The sequence below is a fragment of the Centropristis striata genome, chromosome 21 (genome assembly GCF_030273125.1).
Source record: "Centropristis striata isolate RG_2023a ecotype Rhode Island chromosome 21, C.striata_1.0, whole genome shotgun sequence".
Lineage (NCBI taxonomy): Eukaryota > Metazoa > Chordata > Actinopteri > Perciformes > Serranidae > Centropristis > Centropristis striata.
Window position 1 is genome coordinate 13299583 of NC_081537.1, and position 20979 is coordinate 13320561.

The 20979-nt window shown below is 39.7% G+C and overlaps 1 protein-coding gene across 2 annotated transcripts in view; it reads left to right on the forward strand.

Annotated features, from left to right (window-relative positions):
* Positions 1-361: 361 nt before the first annotated feature.
* Positions 362-20979, forward strand: part of erbb2 (erb-b2 receptor tyrosine kinase 2) — a 32709-nt gene continuing 12091 nt past the window's right edge. For both annotated transcript variants that reach the window (XM_059324453.1, XM_059324454.1), the window contains exons 1-16: positions 362-629; positions 8701-8852; positions 9049-9229; positions 9416-9556; positions 11702-11767; positions 11881-11996; positions 12129-12270; positions 13110-13238; positions 14604-14745; positions 15648-15721; positions 15884-15974; positions 17519-17721; positions 17996-18125; positions 18697-18787; positions 19391-19545; positions 19628-19675. In XM_059324453.1, coding sequence (XP_059180436.1) covers positions 557-629; positions 8701-8852; positions 9049-9229; positions 9416-9556; positions 11702-11767; positions 11881-11996; positions 12129-12270; positions 13110-13238; positions 14604-14745; positions 15648-15721; positions 15884-15974; positions 17519-17721; positions 17996-18125; positions 18697-18787; positions 19391-19545; positions 19628-19675 — 1934 coding nt within the window. In that variant the 5' untranslated portion in view covers positions 362-556. The remainder of the gene's footprint in view (positions 630-8700; positions 8853-9048; positions 9230-9415; positions 9557-11701; positions 11768-11880; positions 11997-12128; positions 12271-13109; positions 13239-14603; positions 14746-15647; positions 15722-15883; positions 15975-17518; positions 17722-17995; positions 18126-18696; positions 18788-19390; positions 19546-19627; positions 19676-20979) is intronic.

Sequence of the window (20979 nt, forward strand, 5' to 3'; positions counted from 1 at the left end):
GCTACTTAAAAAATGTTTAATCACTTTAAATGTATCATGTATTTATGTTAAATATTGACCTGAAAAGTAACTAAAGCTGTTGGCTAAATGTAGAGAAGTAAAAAGTACAAAATGTGCCTCAAAATGTAGCGGAGTAGAAGTATAAAGTTACATAAAATGGAAATACTCAAGTGAAATACAAGCACCTTACATTTATACTTAACTACAGTATGAAATAATGAAATGTACTGGAGTTGTGCATGAAGTTGGAGCAGCAGCAGGGACTGCCCTGCAGATAGATAACTCAGTTTGAAGTGAGGGCGGGCTGAGTCAACCTGCCACTCCCCGCTCAGGCCTTCACGGGAGCGCGCATCTGCTCCTGCGCGCTGTCACGCTTTACTACCAAGAGGCACGGAATTCCAGGGAGGAAGTCACTGAGATTGGGAAACCAAAGGTGCCAGGAAAAATAAACTAACGTGGAGCCGAGAAGAAGAAGTCGGAATACGCTCAGTCGTCATTGGGAACAGTAGAAACATCCAAGTTTTCACTATGGACTAGAGGCGCCGGGTCTCAGCAGATGGAGGCGGCGAGAAGTTTGGTGTTTGTCGGGGCCGTGCTGCTCGCAGCGACGGGCGCGTTGGGCAGAGAAGGTGGGTAACTTTCACAGCTTTTCTCGCCTTTAATGGCTCCGCTGCTCGCAAAGCAGGCACTCTTTGTAAAGTGGATATATGAGTAGAGTATGTGGGTTGTGTTTGAGTAAATGTTGGCGGTTCGGCTCGACCCAAAGAGGCTGATATTGCAAGCGAGGACCACATTCCTCCGCGAGCCCTCGCCACCGCTGAGGCTCGTGGGACTTGTGAAGCGCCGATTAGGAGGAAAATCACACCTGTCACGAAACAGATTTACTGTTTGGACTAAAACTCCCTTGTCGCATTTTTCTGTTGCACAAACAAACACTTCCACAACGCAGTAGTAGTAGTAGTAGCAGTCAAACAGGTGAGAAATTTGAGAACCTGCTGTGCAGCTCGGGGACGGATAGGAACTGCAGTTGGACGTTAGGCTGCTTTGCTTTACGCGTAAACAAAAACAAACCAACAATAACAGACAGGGCATTGTGTGCCAGGGATCATGACGATGTCAATTATTCACTTCTGGCTCTAAAGAGGACATTGTCTGATAGAGGGCCACTTGTCACACTTGGAGCTTGAGTGCATGCCAGTAAAACAAGAGCTAACTGAAAGTGCAAACAAGTGAATATTTGCAAGAAAGTCCCAACATTTTTGCACAGTTTTGTTTTGAATGCAAATATAACAATGGTAAGAATAAAGAGCTTTTAAGAATGCATGTAGGATCTAGTCTCATTAAGAGCAACTGACGCTTGTTTTCACCATGATTAATGGTTTGGTCTATAAAATGTCAGAAAATAGAGAAATTTCCAGATTCCAAGGCGATGTCTTCTTTTGTCAGTCAAAACCCAAAGTTATTGAGTTTATTTTGATATATAACAAAGACGAGCAGGAAACTCAATTTAAGAGGCTGAAAACAGCATTTTTTGCAATTTCTGCATGATAAAGTACCTTATTAGCTAATAATCGATAATCAAAATAGGCTGCACAAATAATCGAAAAGTTCAATAGTACAATATCGCAGGAGGTGCAATATTTGTTAAAGGCAGAATATGTGTCATATTACCATTCTGAATTAAGTATTGTTGTGCTGCAGACATGTACCGTCCTATATAGTGTACAGACTTAAGAAAAAACAGATTTTCACAAAAAATCCCACCATGATGATATTCCTATATTTTTCAAAGCATATAAGAATAATGTTGCATAAGTGCAATGCTGTGAATCATGTTGCAATGGAAATATGGCAACATTCTCCCAGTCACTGTTTTCTTCTTTTCCTATTAGAGCTGAATTTAATCGAATAATTAAGCATTTGATCTACAGATTTGGTAATCGATTAAGCGGTAAAACATACTTTTGAGGCAAACATTTGATGATGATTCTAGCTTCTCAGGGGGTGTTTAAGAAGCTATCAATACCCTTGACTGTCGGGATACTATCTTTTATGATACTTTATTGAATATAGTATTTTAAAGTAGATTGTAGTAGTTTACATGCTAAGAGTTGCAGAAATAGTAGCGCTATGATGTTGGATGTTACAGCAACTGTGATAAAGGCAAATTGTTCTAAGTGCATAGTAAAGTAAAAATTTGTTTTTTAAAATCAGATATCATGCACATGGCGGTGTGTTTCTATACAATAGCATGTTACCTTAAATTTGATTGAAAAACACAGTATACTGCCTTGATTGTAGTGTTAAGATGAAGATTAATTACTTTATTAATCCCACAATGGGAAAATTCAACCTCTGCATTTAACCCATCCTTTTTTATACACAAGTGAAAACACCATGCAAGGAGCAGTGGTGTGTTCGAACCGGCAACTCTCCAGTTACAAGCCCGATTCTTAAACTCTAGGCCACAAACTGTCTTAATGTATTGCAATAAATCGTAGCCAATGTGTCGTGATACAAATCGTATTGCCAGATTTTTGCCAATACACACCCCTACGTTAAACCACAGTTTTTAGGTCACAAATGAGAGAAAAAAGCAATTTGAAGATGTCACTACAGGCTCTAGTACTTTTTCTATTGTCTAAACAGTTAACCTCAACCATGAAAACAATAGTTATTTGCAGCTCAGTTTGCAGCTGTGATTGCACCGGCCTCCATATTGATAGAGATCTATTTTAAGTGGAGTCAATATGGCGGGTCAGATGATAAAAGCATTTAATATATTAGAAAGTGAATGGCAAACAAAAAAAAATCAATAACTGAGAGTTCCTTTCAATGGGGTCTTTATTGACGTGTTCTTGACAGCTTTTATCGACATGCTCTTGTGAGGAAGTAGAGTAGATGTATTGTAGAGTAGAAATATAGTGCATGAAAACATGAAATATGACAATGTGCTAGTTCTGTATCCTTTTTACTAACTGATATGAGGGAAAAAAAACATTGTAGTGAAGCGTCTTTGTGTTTTATTAGCTGCTACCCCCACCGCCACCATCACCACTACACAAACAAACGAAGCCAATAGTCACAGGTGAAGTGATTTCTAAATACGACGGCATTGTTGGTGGGAACAGGTTGGTGCACTTTACTCCACAGAGTCGATCTGTGAAGCATCAGTCCAGTGTGAGCGCTGGTCCTGAATAGCTGTGTTAGGCAACACACAGACACACAGACACACACACACACACACACACACACACACACACACACACACACATACACATACACATACACATACACACACACACATACACATCCTGTGGCTGGCAAAGTCTATGATTCCAAAGGTCAGCAGTTGTTTGGTGTTTTTCCTTCAGTGGTCTGAATTAATTATTTCAGCAACCTGTTCCTGTGTGAGAACACATCGTTTGTGTGTGTGTGTGTGTGTGTGTGTGTGTGTGTTTGGGGGCTCAGTATCCACAAAGTTCATGTCCTTGTCACACTCCAGTGCACCCATTCATCGAAACTCACTGTGAAGTGATTAAGTCCTACTGAATCGCCCTCAGTGGCAGGTTAGCTCAGCCGGCCGTGACTCACCAGTCTGGGCTGCGTGTTAGTGATCTAACTCACTCTGAGCAGAGGAAGGGGCCACCAGGGGCCCGCCAGCCCACAAAGACACTACACACACCTTACAGGAATCCGTACGGGGAAATCACAGTTTTAAAATAAATCACTGCAGCTTTGTTGGGAAACGGCATGATGATTTCTGCTCAGGATATGAGTTTTAGAGTGAATTTATTGTTGGCTGTGTTTGCATCCCATTTCAGGGACACTTCTTTGTGGTTATAATTGGGTAATAATTCACAAATAAAAAAGCGTCATGCTGGCCAAATTGTTTAAGATGCTAATGCATAGACTATATATGAAAGATGGACGATATGACAACCCAAAGTGTTTTTTCATCTTTGTAAAGTGGGAGGAAGTAGAGACCTGTTGTCTATCTTTATATAAAGTGTGCTGATGATGTAATTGCAATGTGGCCAATACTTTGTTCCACGTCATACCTTCTCCCATCTTTTCTTGTCACTTCTCCACTGTTGCTATCAAAAAGGAAGGCAAAAATGCACATACCTATTATCATGGAGCCTTATTATTAATACGAGTATTACCAGTCTGTGGTTGTAGAATAAGAACTAAAGGAAATTAGTCATTTCAAAGGGTTCATATACTTTTTTCTTGCCGCTGTAATATAACTTGAATAATGGCATAAAATGTGGTTCTCTGAATGAATATTGCAAAGAAATCATACAGTCACATTTCCCCCAGTAAAAAGTTTCTTTTGGATTGCAAGTTGAAAATGACTTTTAGTTATCATACAGGCCAATGCAAGAGTACCTGCTACATAAGACTGATAATGAATCAGTTCTATTTAAATCAGATGCAGATGGTTTCACACTGTAGTAAATGTGTTAAAGTGTGCAGGAAATATTCTGATGGAGGGGTGTTTTGTGTACGTGTTTGTGATTGTAGTCTGTGCATGACAGCGTGAATGAGTGAGGAGTTTGTGTCTGTGGAGGGATCCTGTTCTGCTTGTCTGTTGAGCAATACCTGTTTTTCCTCAGTCGTAAGAGTGACGGGAAGAATGTGTTCAGGGAGGTTGGGAGAAATGTGAAGTTTATGCAAGACACGCTAGGATTAGCATTGTGTTAGAGTCAGGAGTGACATGTTAAATCTGAGGGATAATAGACTGCCAGAGAAAGTCCTGTTGGATCAGCTTGTTCTGTTTGTGTTGAGCTTTGAAGGATCTGATCCATTCGAGGAGAGTTGAGGCCAGAGGATCCTGTTGTCTGTTCTGGTGCAACACTCTGCAGGCTTTTTCACCTCGGATCTCCTGCAGAAGCATCGCTGCCACCGTGTTTCTGTCACGTATCGTACACACACTGGTAAACACACACTCCCTGTGCTAACTGGCAGGCTGCCACACACAGGTGTGGCTTCAAGCTGACTTTCAGTTTGCAGTCAGTCCCAAGCAGCACAGTGCATCAGTAAGATGCAGTCTGTCGTGACAAAAATAACCACGGCTGCAACAACATTGTAAACCCAGAGAAAAAGCCTCTCAGTTGTAAATCTTTGCTGGAAAGTATTTGTATTGTGGAACTCTTTTGTATGCACCAAAATGACAGAAATAGTGTAAATGAAAAAAGAGAGCTGCAGAAATTCAAACTCTGCTTACTTTCTCACCTCCACACAGCTGGCCAACCTCTCTGTGCACACTTCAGGAAGTTACATTAAAGGCATCGATCCAACCAGTTTGCTGGTCAAATAGTCTAAAACTACAGCTAAGCAATATGGCCTAAAAATATATCTTTGTTTTTTCCATCAGATCAATTTTTTTCTGAAAAACAGACTTCAAAAGATAATAATAATTACATAAATTGATTTAAAAAATACATTTCCCTAATGAAATAACTAAAGTGATGTGTTTTATCCCTTAAGAACAAACACTTTTGCTTTTCCTTACTCAACCACCTTTCTGACTTTTTTGTGTTGTTCTGTACCCAATATTTAAACATTTAAAGCATCTCCCAGCTCTTTATGATGGCAAGATTTTCACATAGCCTTTAAATGTTGTTGTTTGGAAGCACTGTGAACCCATTTGCCTTCTGACGAGGCTGCATAGCAACTCGTACAAACCAGTTTCTTTGTTTCTGCCTGCATTTACACCAGAGCCTTGGCTGAGATCACAACGAAAGCTGCATTGTTTTACGTGGAAAGAAGTGGACACTCAATGTTTAGAGATGCACTGATATATCGGCCTTTGTGCGTGCGTGGGTGACCTTCTGGACAAAAGGCAACCTGTGAGGCTCCAGGGTACAATAAGATCTGTCTTGTTTTTGAACTTCGGCTGAACAATTAATCCAAATTTTATCAAAATTGCGATATGGACTGGTGCAATATCCAAACCACATATTATTTCATAAAGGCAAGATATGTGCCAAAGTACCTTTCTGAAAGAAGTATTAGAGCCCGATGCGATGCTGGTTTTGGAGGGAGAAAATCCATCGATAACTAATATGGTGGCGTATATAGTTGTTCTTTGAGCAGGATAGACCTTTTTTACGTGGATTGTGCACTGATTTTTTACCACTGTACCCAGAGAGCTATGTTCCCAAACATTAAACTTTCTCAAATAATATTTAACATTTTTATACATTATTATACATTATAAAACAGTGGATTTCCTTGTCAGCCAATTATATAAATGATAGCTGAGAAAATAAAGAATAAATAAGAATGAAATTAATAGCTATACTAACATCATTACTGTTCAGTGCTGGTCAATTGCTGACTATTTAAAAAACAAAACAAATCATGCCAAGTAACATTGTGCTGCATCATATACTGTGGGGAAAAAAAATTCATAACGGCACATATCAGACAGCATATACAGAGATATGGATATGCCTTTAATAGGCCAATATTAGCCCATAATCTCTGTCAACAGATATATATGTACTGTGTCCTGCAGAGGCGTCCCAGACGACCAAGTGTACCCAACACACTTACAACAAAAATACAGATCATCACAACATTTTTCAATGAAAATAAAATAATAAAATGATGATTCCCTACAATGACAAGAACCAAATCACAATTGCAGTATCAGTCAAATAAATGGTGATTAGATATCATTTCAAAATCGTTCATTCCCCCCCCCTTTACTGGTGAAAGACATACATGTGTGTGTCATCTTTGAGATATGCAAAGACACACATTCCTGTGCAATGACACTTTCCAGAGTCCAGAGAGAGTTGGGCAGCGACATATGCACTCTGAGAAACTGACAGGAAGGAATTAAAGGGTGAAGAAAGGGGAAATTTAGAGAAAACTTGGCTCACAAAGCAGGTAATAAGAAGATGTAGAGCGTGAATCTGACAGACAAAGGCAGGGATAGTGGCACGGCTATGGACAGATAGAGCAAAGTAAGTGATAAAAGAGGGATTATTTTAGGCCACAGGGATGGAGGGGTGGGCAGCTCCTCACAAGGCCACGCAAGCACACACACAGCCGTTGCTGAGAGACTTTTGGAGAGCAAACAATAAGGGAATAAAAGGAGAGGAAGCTGAGAACTGGCTTTACACACACTTTTTAGAAATGGAAAATCTGCTCTGTGTTGCTTTCTGTTACGGCCAATTTACCTAATCCCCGGAGCTGGAGCTGTCCGAGTGTTTGTGTTTGTGTGGTAGTTCGACCGAATCGCCAAGTTTAGAGGAGTCGGGGTTTTGTTTCTGTTTAGATATTCTGTCTTGTTAAAAATGATTTAAATGCTGGAGAATAAAAGCACGACTCCCCTCTTGGCCCGACATGTGAAACTATTTTCCATGATGACATCACCGAAGGAGGCAGTGATTAGTCATTTGATTTGATATTTGACACAAGCTGCAACGACTGGGTGTGTATTTTTGGCCCCTGCTGTATTAATCACAGACCCATTTACTGCAGTAGCTGTCAGATTTTAATCTGGTCCGTATTTACACTTTATGACCCAATACTTCTTTGCAGGAGCTGTAATATGGGTCAAGTTCTGAGTGCTCAGCCATCACCAGGAAACTTTACCCGCGGCAGACGCACGAACATGATAAGTGCACAAGCACATATCTCCTGAACTGTGTTGAACCTCAGTGTATCATGAAAATCACCCTCCTCCCACCTGCCAGGACTTCCTGTTGCTCCGATGATGTATCTGAATCCGTCCAGCCATCTTTTCCAAAAGGAGAGACAGAGATAGCACAGGGGGGAGGGGGTCTTCAATCAGGAAAAGAGGGTTAACTATTGAAGGGCTGCTGGAGGGGAGCCAGAGGAAGTCATTTATAACCTCAGCAGAGGGACTGTCCACTGCGTGACTGCCTGCTAAAGCATGGTAGCTATGTGCGTGTGTGTGTGTGTGTGTGTGTGCGAGAGCCCCCATGAATTGTATCGCTGTATGACCCTGAATGTAATGCTGTGTGTGACCCGCTGTGGGGAATCTGTGCTCTCTGCTGCCAGTGGAAACTATATCATATATGTTATGAGACGAGACTGAGGCAGCGCAAGTGGTTTGTGTTTCAGAGTTCCCAGTCAAGGCCACTTGTAAACAGTTACATTGTCAAAATATGTGGAATCTGAGCCCTTACAGTCTCAATTAATTGGCGTTTTAACATTTAAAACAAAGTCCTCTACCTTTAGCTATAAGAAATTACTTTCAGGGATTACGGTTACAGTAGTGTTGTTAAAAATATAGGTTTTTTTGATACATTTTTAAGTTTAAATTCATTTTCTGTTACACCTAGCTCTTGCAATTAATGCGGCTGTGTATAGAAACATTGACATTGTTTAGGGTTCAAAGTATAGATTTCAATAATAAAAATTAAAAACTTTTTGACACTTTTGAGGATGTTCTTTGTACAAAATCTTGCATTTTTTTTAATTTGCCCCATCATGGAAATGGTTTAGAAGATATAGTTTTCCAAAGTAAACTTACTTTGCCACTATACATATTGTTTTGTCGAAGAGCAACGAAGGTGTCCCAGTTTTATCCGCCTTGCTCCCAAACATCTGCTTCAGATCCTGAAAGTTATCCCATATTGGTCAGGGTTGTAATTTTAAACTTATTTTACATGCAGGATGTATTTGGGGTTATATTGCATGTTCTCTGTGTTGCAGTATGCCTGGGTACGGACATGAAGCTGGCCCTGCCCTCCAGCCTGGAAAACCACTACGAAACCCTGAAGCTGCTCTACACCGGCTGCCAGGTCGTACACGGCAACCTGGAGATCACACACCTTCATGGAAACCCTGACCTCTCCTTCTTAGAGGTATATACAGTGTTTGTCTCTGTAATAATGGCTACATAAAATTACACAAAGAGGCATATTCATTAGTTGTAAAATGGATAAGATGGAAATAGATAAAGGCATTCAGTTACTTAGCTGAGTGAGATCCAATTGTCTTAGTCCGGCCACATGTTGTTGACTCAAAGACTCATCCTTTTGTTTTCCCGTTCTTCTTCAGGGGATTGTGGAGGTACAGGGCTATGTACTTGTAGCTCATGTGTCTGTGAGTCTGTTACCTTTGGACAACCTTCGGATCATAAGAGGCAGCCAGCTGTACAACACCAGCTATGCCCTGGCTGTACTGGATAACACGCTGAACGGACAGGGACTCAGGACACTCCGGCTTCGTAGCCTCACAGGTCAGAAAACACACTTGACGCCCCAAATCCAGTGTGACCTTAATGGACTGGGACTTCATTCACTGAAATCAAACCATTTATTGTGAGATTTGTGAATGTGGAGGGGGTTTGTTGCTCCTGTTATCCATCCAACTGTACAATAACAGTAACTTAATGAGGTCCTCTTATGTATCGTCTCCCCTGCAGAGATCCTGTTAGGGGTGGTGTATATTTGGGGGAACCCCCAGCTGTGCTTCCCAGACCCCCATAACATGGTTTGGAGGGACACGTTGGACGAGTTGAACGCCCACGCCAGGGAGCACCGACTGCAGCCTCGCGCCCCAAAATGTGAGCTGCTGATTGATTTGATATCTAATGATGAACATCCTACAGGGTGGTACTAATGTACTAATAATGCTTGTAGTTTTCCACAGTAAATATTAGGCATGGGAAAAATTAATCGATGATTGATTAATGGTCGTTAAGAATTTGGTCGATCACATGGAATTATCTATGACTGCGTATCACTACTCACTGAACTGAAATACAGCCGAGCTTTCAGTTCTGCGGCCGAACGTGAATAAGCCAATGAGCTGATTATTAAGTTGGATAAAGCGACAGTTTGCAAACTGAAAGTTGCAATCACAATTATAAAACACACAGAAATACAAGAGGATTCATTGGAGCAAAACTAGCTCACTGTATCAAACCTTGCTAGCATAAATTACTAGGTTAAATTTAATCCAAAACTTATTTAAACACAAAACACATTTAAATATGCAAGATTACTGTGAAAACTAACCTCATGCCTCTTCGGGGGCTAATACATAAAACATTGAACTCAGTATAATCTCACTTGAGTTATTAAAATGATCGACAGGATCAAGTCTCCTTTCGTCATTTCAAAATAAAAGCATCCGTTATCAAAACAGGCTTTTGCATAGAACTGTATATATATATTTTATTTTGCCCATGTATGCATGCAGCGATTAATCGATTAATTGATCGTTATAGATAAGATAGATAACGTTATAGATATTTGTGTTAGCAGGTTTTTTCCAAACGTCCATCCCTAGTAAATGTATATGATACATCAGATGGGACAGACATAAAGGCATCTCTTTAATAAAACTAGCAATGTGGCCCTGGTACTCATAGATACTTTTAAGAGACTTTGGTGATCCTCTAATTGCTCTTCTAATAACTTCAAAACTAATGACATTTTCATCAACCTCAGCTGTTCAGTTCAGTTCAGTTCAACTTGATTGTCAAGTATGACACATAAACACATGACATGAAATTGCTGTCCTCTCGGACCCACGGTGCAAACAAGCAAAACAACAATACAGACATTCAAATAGTGCAAGCAAAGAGGTAGATAGTGCAAAAATATATATAAATAATAAAGTGAAATGTGCAGTCCCTGAATCAGTGATGTTAATAGTGGTGGGAGGGAGATGTGGCAGGGGGCAGAGGAGGGAAGAGGGGCAGAGCAGGGAGGGAGTTGAGCCTCTGGACCGCCTGGTGGAAGAAACTGTCCCTGAGTCTGCTGGTTCTGGCCCGGAGACTCCGCAGTCTCCTCCCCGACGGCAGAAGGTTGAAGAGGCTGTGAGATGGGTGGGTGGGGTACTTTGTGTTTCAGGCTAACTGGATAATATAAGCATTCTAACAGACTAAACTAAAATGGTAAATTTGAACTGCTAAACCTTAGTACGATAGCATTTTCATTGGGAACATATTAGCAATTTTTACATCAGAAAAGTGTGGGGTGGAGGTAGATTTTGACTGCTCAATTATGGCAAAAAATTATAATCACAATAATATATAATCATATCTGCTATAATCTGATTAAGGTTGTTTGACACGATTGCTAATGGACTTTGGAAACATTACGTCTTTAATGAACTTTAAAATTTTTAAAAATAGAATTCAAGTGAAAAACAAGATGTAAAACAGATGTAAAATTAGATGCATAAAGAATATATACTATATAATACGTATGCATTTAAATGAATACTATTAAAATAATCATACACAAATATACATACATAATCCTAAATAAATTACCAAACATATTTTAATATAATTATGTAAATATTAAATAACAATACAGTTAACCAAAGTAAATAAGATACTGAAAACTCTAAGATACTCAAAGTAAACAACCTACTGAAAACTCCAAAATATATGTTCAACATTTAATAAACTATATTTAACATATTCCAGTCAGCAATTCAATGAAAAGGGAGTGCACCACTGTAAAGGAAGTTGTGTGCTTTAATTGTAACACAAGACTAAACAAGAGCATCATTATGAAACGGAAATCAGCACAATAAATGTTTTATCTGATTATCTTGTTTTTATGGCCCTATGATAAAGTATGCTGATGTCTTAAGTACGGCCCCACCGAGCTGCAAGTTGTTAAATTGTGGGATAAGTGCTCAGCTCAACTCATTTATTGTTGTTTTTGTTGTTTTGTTTCTTCTGGCACAGGTCCTAATTGTGCCCCTGAATGTGGGAAAAGTTGCTGGGGAGAAACTGCACAAGACTGCCAGACCTGTGAGTGAACATCATGTGCAGTATGACAGGGACTGGTTTTCACTGTAAAAACGGTGACAGTCGAAGGTGAAGTCCAGCTGAAAATGTTAACTTTTTTTCATCTTTTTTCAAAGTGACTCGTATTAAATGTGCGTCTGGCTGTCAGCGGTGTAAAGGTCACCTTCCCAGTGACTGCTGTCACATGCAGTGTGCTGCAGGATGCACAGGACCCAAAGACTCAGACTGTCTGGTACACAAACACACAGACACACACACACACACACACACACACACACACATGTATTTATCAGATATTGTAATCTCATGGTGACGTCAGGCAGTCTTCTGGAGTAACTTATTTCCTCGATCCTTTCCCCTCCAGGCTTGCCGTCACTTTAATGACAGCGGAGTGTGTAAGGAGAACTGTCCTCCACCCACCATCTACAACAGCGTCACCTTTCAGACCATGATCAACCCAGACAAGAAGTTCAACTTTGGTGCAACCTGCATCGACACGTGTCCCTGTGAGAACCTATTTTGAACAAACCTTGTTTATTTGTGACAGCTGCCGGCCACTGTGCTCCTCCACCTGCACCTGATGATGATGATGAAGTGTCTTGCTGTATGGCGCCTCGTTGATAGTAGATTCTGAGAGGAGGAAGAAAAATTACTTTTTATTCGGTTTCCTTGCCAAGATTTCCTCAAACACAAGGATTCAGACCTGGCGGTGTTACAGTAACATTGCTGCTTCTCAAATCAAATCAAATCAAATCAAATCAAATCAAATCAAATCAAATCAAATCAAATCAAATCAAATCAAATCAAATCAAATCAAATCAAATCAAATCAAATCAAATCAAATCAAATCAAATCAAATAGCATTTATTGTCATTATATAGGCAACTATACGATGCAATTGAAAGTGCCTCTGCATAAGGTGCATAGTAAGACAATCATAACACAAAACAACATGAGTAAAAACATTTAAAAAAATATCAAGCTAAACAAGGGCAAAACAAGAATAAGGACATGTGATGTAATACATAAGTATGAAAATAAATAAATGGCTACTGAAATGCTATAATTTATAGATGAGGTAGATTGAATGTTTTGCACATATCAATTGTATTGTACATGTCCGTTTTATTGCACCTCTTAATTAATTTATCCGGTGTGGGTATTGAGAGTTCTGAGTGTTGAGAGTTGTGGCAGCCTAGGGAAAGAAGCTGTTTTTCATCCTGCTAGTTCTGCATTTAAGGCTTCTGTACCTACTCTAATGCTTTAGGCTATCAGCTTCATCATAGTTTAATTTTATTTTTTACGGCAAAGATGGCATTTGAACACTTTGTCTCCCTGTCTGCAGATAACTATCTGGATATGGAAACGGCTTGTACTTTGGTCTGTCCCAAAGACAACCAGGAAGTTATCATCACCAACCCTGAAGGAGACGAGATGCAGAAATGTGAAAAGTGTGAAGGAGGCTGTCCCGAAGGTGAGAGTCACTGTTTTGTTTGTGGGTACATGTGTATTTGGACACAATGCATTGTTTACATACACTCAATGGCCACTTTATAAGGGTCACCTGAACAACTACGCACTTCCAGCAAGATAATGCAGCATGTCACAAACAACACGTCACCTCAAACTGGTTTCACAAGCACGACAAAGAGTTCAGTGTAGTCCAGTGGCCTCGACAATCACCAGATCTCCATCCAATAGAGCACCTTTGGGATGCGGTAGAACTTGCGAAATGTGGCATGACTGTGCAACTTAAATATCTGCAGCAACTGCGTGATGCTGTCAAGTAAACATGGAGCAGAATCTCTAAGGACGGTTTCCAGCATCATCTTGAATTCAGGCTGTTCTGTGGCCAACTGAGGAGTCTTACCCAGCATTAGAAAGTTGTAACTAATAAAGTGGCCACTCAGTCCAAACAGTAGCTATCCAAAAGTCCAACGAGGCATGTTGAATTATATTCATACATAATGTTGTGGAGTCATTCATGTATTCTCCGTGTGCATGACATGGTGCTTCAGTACAGGTGATAATGGTTTGTGCTGCAGGCACTGATGTTCTGATGCATTGCATGCTGACAATGGTGCGAAGTGATCCAACCTGTTTCTGCAGTACCTTGTTATTGTTGTTACAACATTCATTGTCTCATGAATCAGGACATTTATACAACTTTTGTAAAACGTGTATCATTTCTTTTGACTTTGCTTTAGGTTTTTGTTATGTGGAGTTAATCCAGACAGATCCGTGCTATCACATAATCTCAAATTATGTTGCATACATTTAAAGGGGGAGTATTCTGCTAATATTCAGCTTTATACCTGTATTTTGGGTTTCTATTACAAGCTTTTAACATGCTTTAATGCTCATTCCATCTGTCTGTGCATACTTAGTCACCTTTTGTCTGACACATTCTGCGTTAGCACCTATCTTAAAGTCCTTGAAACTCCTTCAATTTATTATAGTTCTACTTATTATATTGCTAGACAGGTTAAACACAGCAACAGTGTATGAATAAATAAAAAGATGTCTTCGATGCCTATCGCAGGCCCTTGATAGAGCCATACATTATAGTTATTTTTACAGGTAAGGCATATCCTCCATTCATCAGCATCTGGAAGAGATCCCCTCTTAATTTATTTTAAGCTTAAACAGTTAATTTATCAATTTATATCCTCGTTTGTTTAATGTAACACAATGCACAATGTTCCATTCTACACTGATGATATCCTGATTTATATGGAAGGTTGTTGATCATTATCTTTCTGTTTTATTCGATATCTTTAGTAAATTCAGTTCAATATCTTGATTGAAGATAAACTGGATATCATGGTTTGCATTGCAGTGTGTTATGGTCTGGGTATGGACAACCTCGGCGTCATGGACAACCATGGCATCACCATGGTAACATCTTCTAATGTGAATGAGTTCAACAAGTGTACGAAGATTTTTGGCAGCCTGGCCTTTCTTCCTCAGAGCTTTGAAAGGTGAGAGACACACAGACCATATATTAAACCTAAATAGTTTTAGTTACGGGCTGATATAATGACTTTAGTCTAAGCAGGAAAAATCAACCGATTGATCGGCCTTTATCGCTGGTCAGTCTTTCTGTAAAATCATCTGTTCCCTGGGACCACAGAGGTTTAGCCCTCATTTTCGTACCATATGGCCAGAATAATCTGTTTAAGTATTGTTTATGTAGTGGGGGAATTGCTTTCTGAAAAAAATTATCTCTGATGTAGCCTCCACTGAAAAACATCTGTCGACTCTCTAGTTGTGGCTTGAAGGGGGTACTTTAAATTTGCAGAATAATTGAATTATCTCAATATAAGCTTAATATAACTATAAATAAATATAACAATCGTGCACTTTTGTAACCACAAATAGCAGCTTGATACTGAAGACTTCATATTGGCCCAGAGCCACCTCCGTCCCATTTAGCCCTTATTTGAGTTTACAGCAACACTGGGTGAAGGTTCTTTGTGCCAGTCAAGTGAAAAGATTTCCATCTGAGCCACACTGTCTTTTCTCCTTATTGTGATAATTTCATTCAATAAATAGAGACATATATTCTCTTATGGGTGGAAAGTAGCATTTTTTAAACAGTAATAATACATACAGGTAGTATTAAACTAGTCATCAATCATACTGTAGACGTCAAATAAAGATTGGTGAGTCGGCCTGCGTGCCACCGACTGAAGCTGAGATGCCAAATTCCTGATAAATGATCTGGCGTTTGCCAACGGTTCACAGTGAAAGTGTGAAATGTAAACACAAACCTGAGATAACCACCGCTGAAGACTTTGTCAGCAAATATCATCTACAAACAATATATTGCCTCTTGTTCTGTGTTAAGTTGTTATTTAAATATTTTGTTGCCATTGTCCAGGGACCCAGCGACCAACACATCAGGTCTGACCCTCGAGCAGCTGAGCACCTTCAGAAAACTGGAGGAGATTACAGGTACTGACTACTGAGGAGAGGCTGTGTCTGATTCAAAAACTCTCAAATATCCAATCCAATCAGAGTATCCATATTAAACCACATAGAAGCCTTGTATGCATATTACACAATGTATTGTCTGTTAAGAGTGTTTTGGTATCTTTGTCTGATTTTTCATGGCAGGTTATTTGTACATTGATGCCTGGCCAAAAGAATGGACGGACTTGAGTGTGTTTGAGAATCTGAAGGTGATCAGAGGCAGGATGCTCTACAAGTAAGATTTTTAAACCACCGGTCCGACTGACATATCTGTCTTCTCTTCATGCCTACATATTAACTGTATTGTCCTAAAATTAACCTCCACTCTACTGTACGTTTTTAGACATTTTCATTTTAGTGGCCTGAAAGCATGATGTGAAATGCATTTTTTATCCATAACCGATCCCTTTTATTAATAATGTTCTCATCAAATCTACAAACAAACTAGAGACAAACATTTGATGATACATCCTATAAATGTTGTGTATATGTAGAAAAGAAGGGCACACACATAATCACATTATTCTGTTACTCTGACATTGAGCATAAGCAACAAATATTTAAAAAAAAGTACAGAAAAGCATAACCAGCAAACTCTTAGGCCTTTGAATTAAATAGCCAGACACAAGTCAGTTTACCACTGATACAGCCTCCGGGCCTCTTAAGCAAGCTGACAGGAGGCAAAAGGTCAGTTAATAAACAATAATATTTATCAGATATCTTTATCAGCTCCACACAGATCAGATGTACAAAGGGCCATTTCTAAGAGTTGACCAATGCTCAAAAAGAAAAAAAAGTGCCAGGGATGAATCCCCCAGATAGTTTGTCCTGCACTTTTTTGTGACAAACCAGCTCTAGTTTGATCTAGAGACACAAATTTGGAAAAAAAAAAAACGGAACACAAACAAAGACAGTGGCCCGTGGACAATTTTGTAATTCATAATGAAAATAAATTGATCCAAAATATGCACTTTGGCGTCCCATTTACAAAGCACATTTTCAAAGCACAAAACGAATTTGCATTTTGGATCAATTTATTTTCATTATGAATTACAAAATTGACCACAGGCCACTCTGTCTTTGTTTGTGTTCAGTTTTTTTTTTTCAAAATTAGTGTCTCAGGTTCATTTAAGGCAGTTTGTTATTTTGAAGGTTATAAAGGCTAATTATTAGCCAGCACAGCTGCTTTAACAAGCAGCACACGCAATCGAGGATGACAGTAAAAGTCTATGATTTAGTGTGGCATGCTCAAACTGGGTCAAGTGAGATTGGTTTGTCTGACATTATGAGATGTTTTTTTGTGTATTTGGAACACTCTTGTTGTTTCTTTATTAAAGATTAAGTGTCTGTTTCTTTCATTCTCATTGGCCATTTAAGATAGATCGATAGATTTCCTTAACCGAACACATGTGACCATTATTATTACAATTTGTCAAAATGTGTCAGGAGAGAATCTGAGGTTACAGTTTAACTACTTGTTTATAATGTTGCAAACAACACGACCTTTGTGTGAAAAGGTGTGAAACCTGACAGTAGGATAATAAACAGTAGGATCTCTGATTTAATTTACCAAACTTGAAAACATATGAGAATCATTCATAGACCCGTCAAGGCTCCTATTAGATTTGAGCTCCTCACAATCTCAAGATGTCTCAAATAATATTGTGATAAAGCATTCATTTTTGATTTTTTTTTCTTTGGGAAACTGTAGAAATCTCACACTTTGACCCCCCACAGTTGAATTCTGGTCACTGACTCACAGCCTTTCTCTCTGTTCAGGGGTGTGTTTTCATTGGCCATCCAGAATCTACACATCCGGTCTCTTGGGTTGCGTTCACTACGCAGCGTCAGTGGAGGTTTGGTCCTGTTGCACAACAACTCCCAGCTGTGCTACACCAACTCAGTGCCCTGGGAGAGTCTCGTCCATCCCACTCAAGGACCCCACCGCATCGTCAACCACAACCAGGATGCCAAACTCTGTGGTAAGGCCAAGGTCGACAAAAGAGACTGTGGGCTGCACTTTGATCAGGCACTTTATCTAAGTTAAATATTTTGGTCAGATACAAAATCCAGATCCACTTATTGATCCGGCAGAAATCTAGTTGCAGCAAATACTGTTTTATAAATTGGATTTAAATTTCATGGATGTTGTTGCATGATAAATATATGCAACTGCTCTTCCCTGCACAGTTCTTGTTCAGGCCAACATTATATACAGTTTGCTGCATGCTGTGTTTTCTCTGAATGTGTTTTCAGAGGAAGAGGGGCGTGTTTGTCACCGGCTGTGCGAGGGGGGCTGCTGGGGCCCGGGGCCCAGCCAGTGTGTGTCCTGTAAAGGTTTCCAACGCAGCACTGAGTGTGTGGACCAGTGTGATATCTATCAGGGGTAAGAAAAGTTTGCATGTGTGATTGTGTGGGTGTGGCTGCACTGAGTCAATAAAAAGCCAATTGATAATGTTCCAAATAATACAGTATATTGTGTGTCATAATCGCCAAACAAGTTGTCCTACTAATCATGTCTTCGTTTTCAGTAAAAAAGATTGAACAGGTGGATGTCCGTGGGGTTAAATTGTTTGGCAAATGTGAATGTCACAATGAATCAATCAGAAAGCTTTTAACTCAAATTGTGCCCTGAAGCAGCTGTACATCAGTGACAAAGCAAATACATGAGAACCATGGGGACTCAATACCTTAATAGAAAGCAAATAAGCATATTTTTCAAAAGGTCAAACGATTTCTTTAACAATAATATACATTGCTGTCCTGCCCTTTGTGGTTTGGAGAACAAGATATCCTGTGCAGGTCATCTGGTGGGGCAGTTATTTGCAGCTGGGGCCCCTCTTTCTAAAAATGTATGTCCTTATGACAGTGTCAGGTGCTTTAGATAAAAGCTTCCAACAAATGCCAGACTGTGTTATGGGACATTGTGTTAAATCTCAGCTGTGCTTGTGTTGCAGGTCTCCCCGTGAATACACGGACGGATCTATGTGTGTTTCCTGTCACTCAGAGTGTAAACCTCTCAACGACTCTGCCTCCTGTCATGGCCCAGTAAGACAGTCACAGTCCTTACATACCAACATAAAAACTGTAAAATGCTTCATCTACTCAACCAACATGATTTCTAACATTAAAGCCAATCAGACTTTTGGGCTTACAAGAGCTGTACATCCTGGATAAAACCTCTTTAAATCTTATCCAGATGTGTTACTAAAACAAAACCTTTTAAAGCATCACCTGTTTGCAGATCAAACAGTATCAAGCAATTTCAATACATTGTGGTTAAACAGTTACTTAATTGGTTTAAAAAAGCATAATTGAAAATAATTCCTAGTTGCAGCAAAAGGATAATATTCTAAAGTATTGCTGCTTTCTTTTAACATTTGAATTTATACATTGAAAACATAATTCCTTAACCTGTCATGAGACATCACAAAGCAGCACAGGGACAGAAATTCTTACACTACAATGAAAATTAAGTCAGACATTGTGACCCATGTTACCACTAGTCCTGGGTTCCTGCTGGATACCTTCCACTTTCACCACATTTTCTGCCTGTTAGGAAAACAAACAAAAAACAATTAAACTCTAGAAATGGCAAAAAAAAAAACAAATTAACCCAATTATTAACCCTATTTCCCTGTGTGTCTTCAGGGTGCAGATCATTGTTCAGAGTGTAAACACTACCAGGACGGTGAGTTTTGTGTGGAAAGTTGTCCCCGCGGTGTGAAGGAGGATCAGCAAACTGTGTGGAAGTACAGCAACGCTACACATCACTGTCTGCCCTGCAACACCAACTGCACGCTGTCGTGAGTAAACACACATTACAAACACAAACACTGACTGAACTCACGATGAGGATGATTTCATAGCCATTGCTCTGTGTTTCAGCTGCACTGTGATGGATGACAGAGGCTGCCCCATCGACACCAGGACGGGGTGAGCTGCTTCAACTGTTTACACACTGTGGTGGCAATTTCTGTTGAAAAAATCAGGAAGTCAGGGTGTTTTATACGCCAAATCAGCAAGGTTAATAAAAATTACAAGATTACATGAACAAAAGAAAATTAACAAGAGATGTCCATGTATGTGGAAACATGAGAAGCATGTCATTTATCTTTATTTACCAACCCACAGCGCCAGTCACAAGACATTACACAGCTCTATCGCCTTCGGAAGGACATTTGCTACTGGCCAGATTACATGACCGTTATGAGACAGAACTACATAGTTCATTGATGCAATATATGACCATAGATCATATACTACATATAAGCAAAATTAATGAATCAGTTAATTTCTTCACATTCTATGCTAACAAATCAAAATGTAATATTAGAAAATCAAAACATGAATTATAAAAAATGATTAGTCGTACATGTGATCAATATTGATTCTAAACATGCTTAACAACGACTAATGTCTCTGACAGTTGTGCGTATTGTTCAATTGAAGATGTAATCATAGCTCTAGCACAAGGGATAATATAACATGTCAACAATACAAAAATCACAATAAAGGTCAACAATGGTGTCAGAAGTAGTTTTCTATCCATCCATGGTTAGCCAAGACCACCATCTCCAACCTTCAGGAGTCTTTGCTTTTCTCCTCATGCAACAAATTATTCAGTTCAGTCATATTGTCTGAAATGTCTAGAATGTAGGCAATCATCTCCAATAATATGGCAAACCCCTCTTCAAGTCCAAAGCCATTCTGTTCTGCAGGGCCACGTTCCCGAGGCCCTGGATGCTGGGGCTGAGAGGAGAGAATCCAGTGGTCACTAGAGCTGTTAGATTCTCCAGCTCCAAAGACACTCTATCAATTTTGTGTGCATTGTTCACTGTTCCCCACCAAGGAAAGAAAACCACCAAACCCCTGATTCACTGGTGATACTCGCACTCACTTGTGTGGTATATAGTAGTGAGGATAATGAATGTGGTCATGAGTAAAGCTGGGCAGTATGACGAGAGAGCGCAGTCATTTGGTCATTAACAAGTTCTACATCATCTGCCTGAGAGATTGAAAAACGTGGTGTCGACCTTGACCCTTCCGAAGTTTTTCGAGCCACAGCAGCAGTGGCCAAGCGATGATGGCAGTCAGCAGGAACTGGAAGCACATTCCTTTCCCCTGGCCGCATCCTTGTCGTCTGATTGGATGCCACGGTTTGGTGACCTCAGCCTACCCCCGTCAGTGTGCTGCCTTTGTTGAGAGTTTGAGAAACGTGTGCTACTTTCACACCCCTC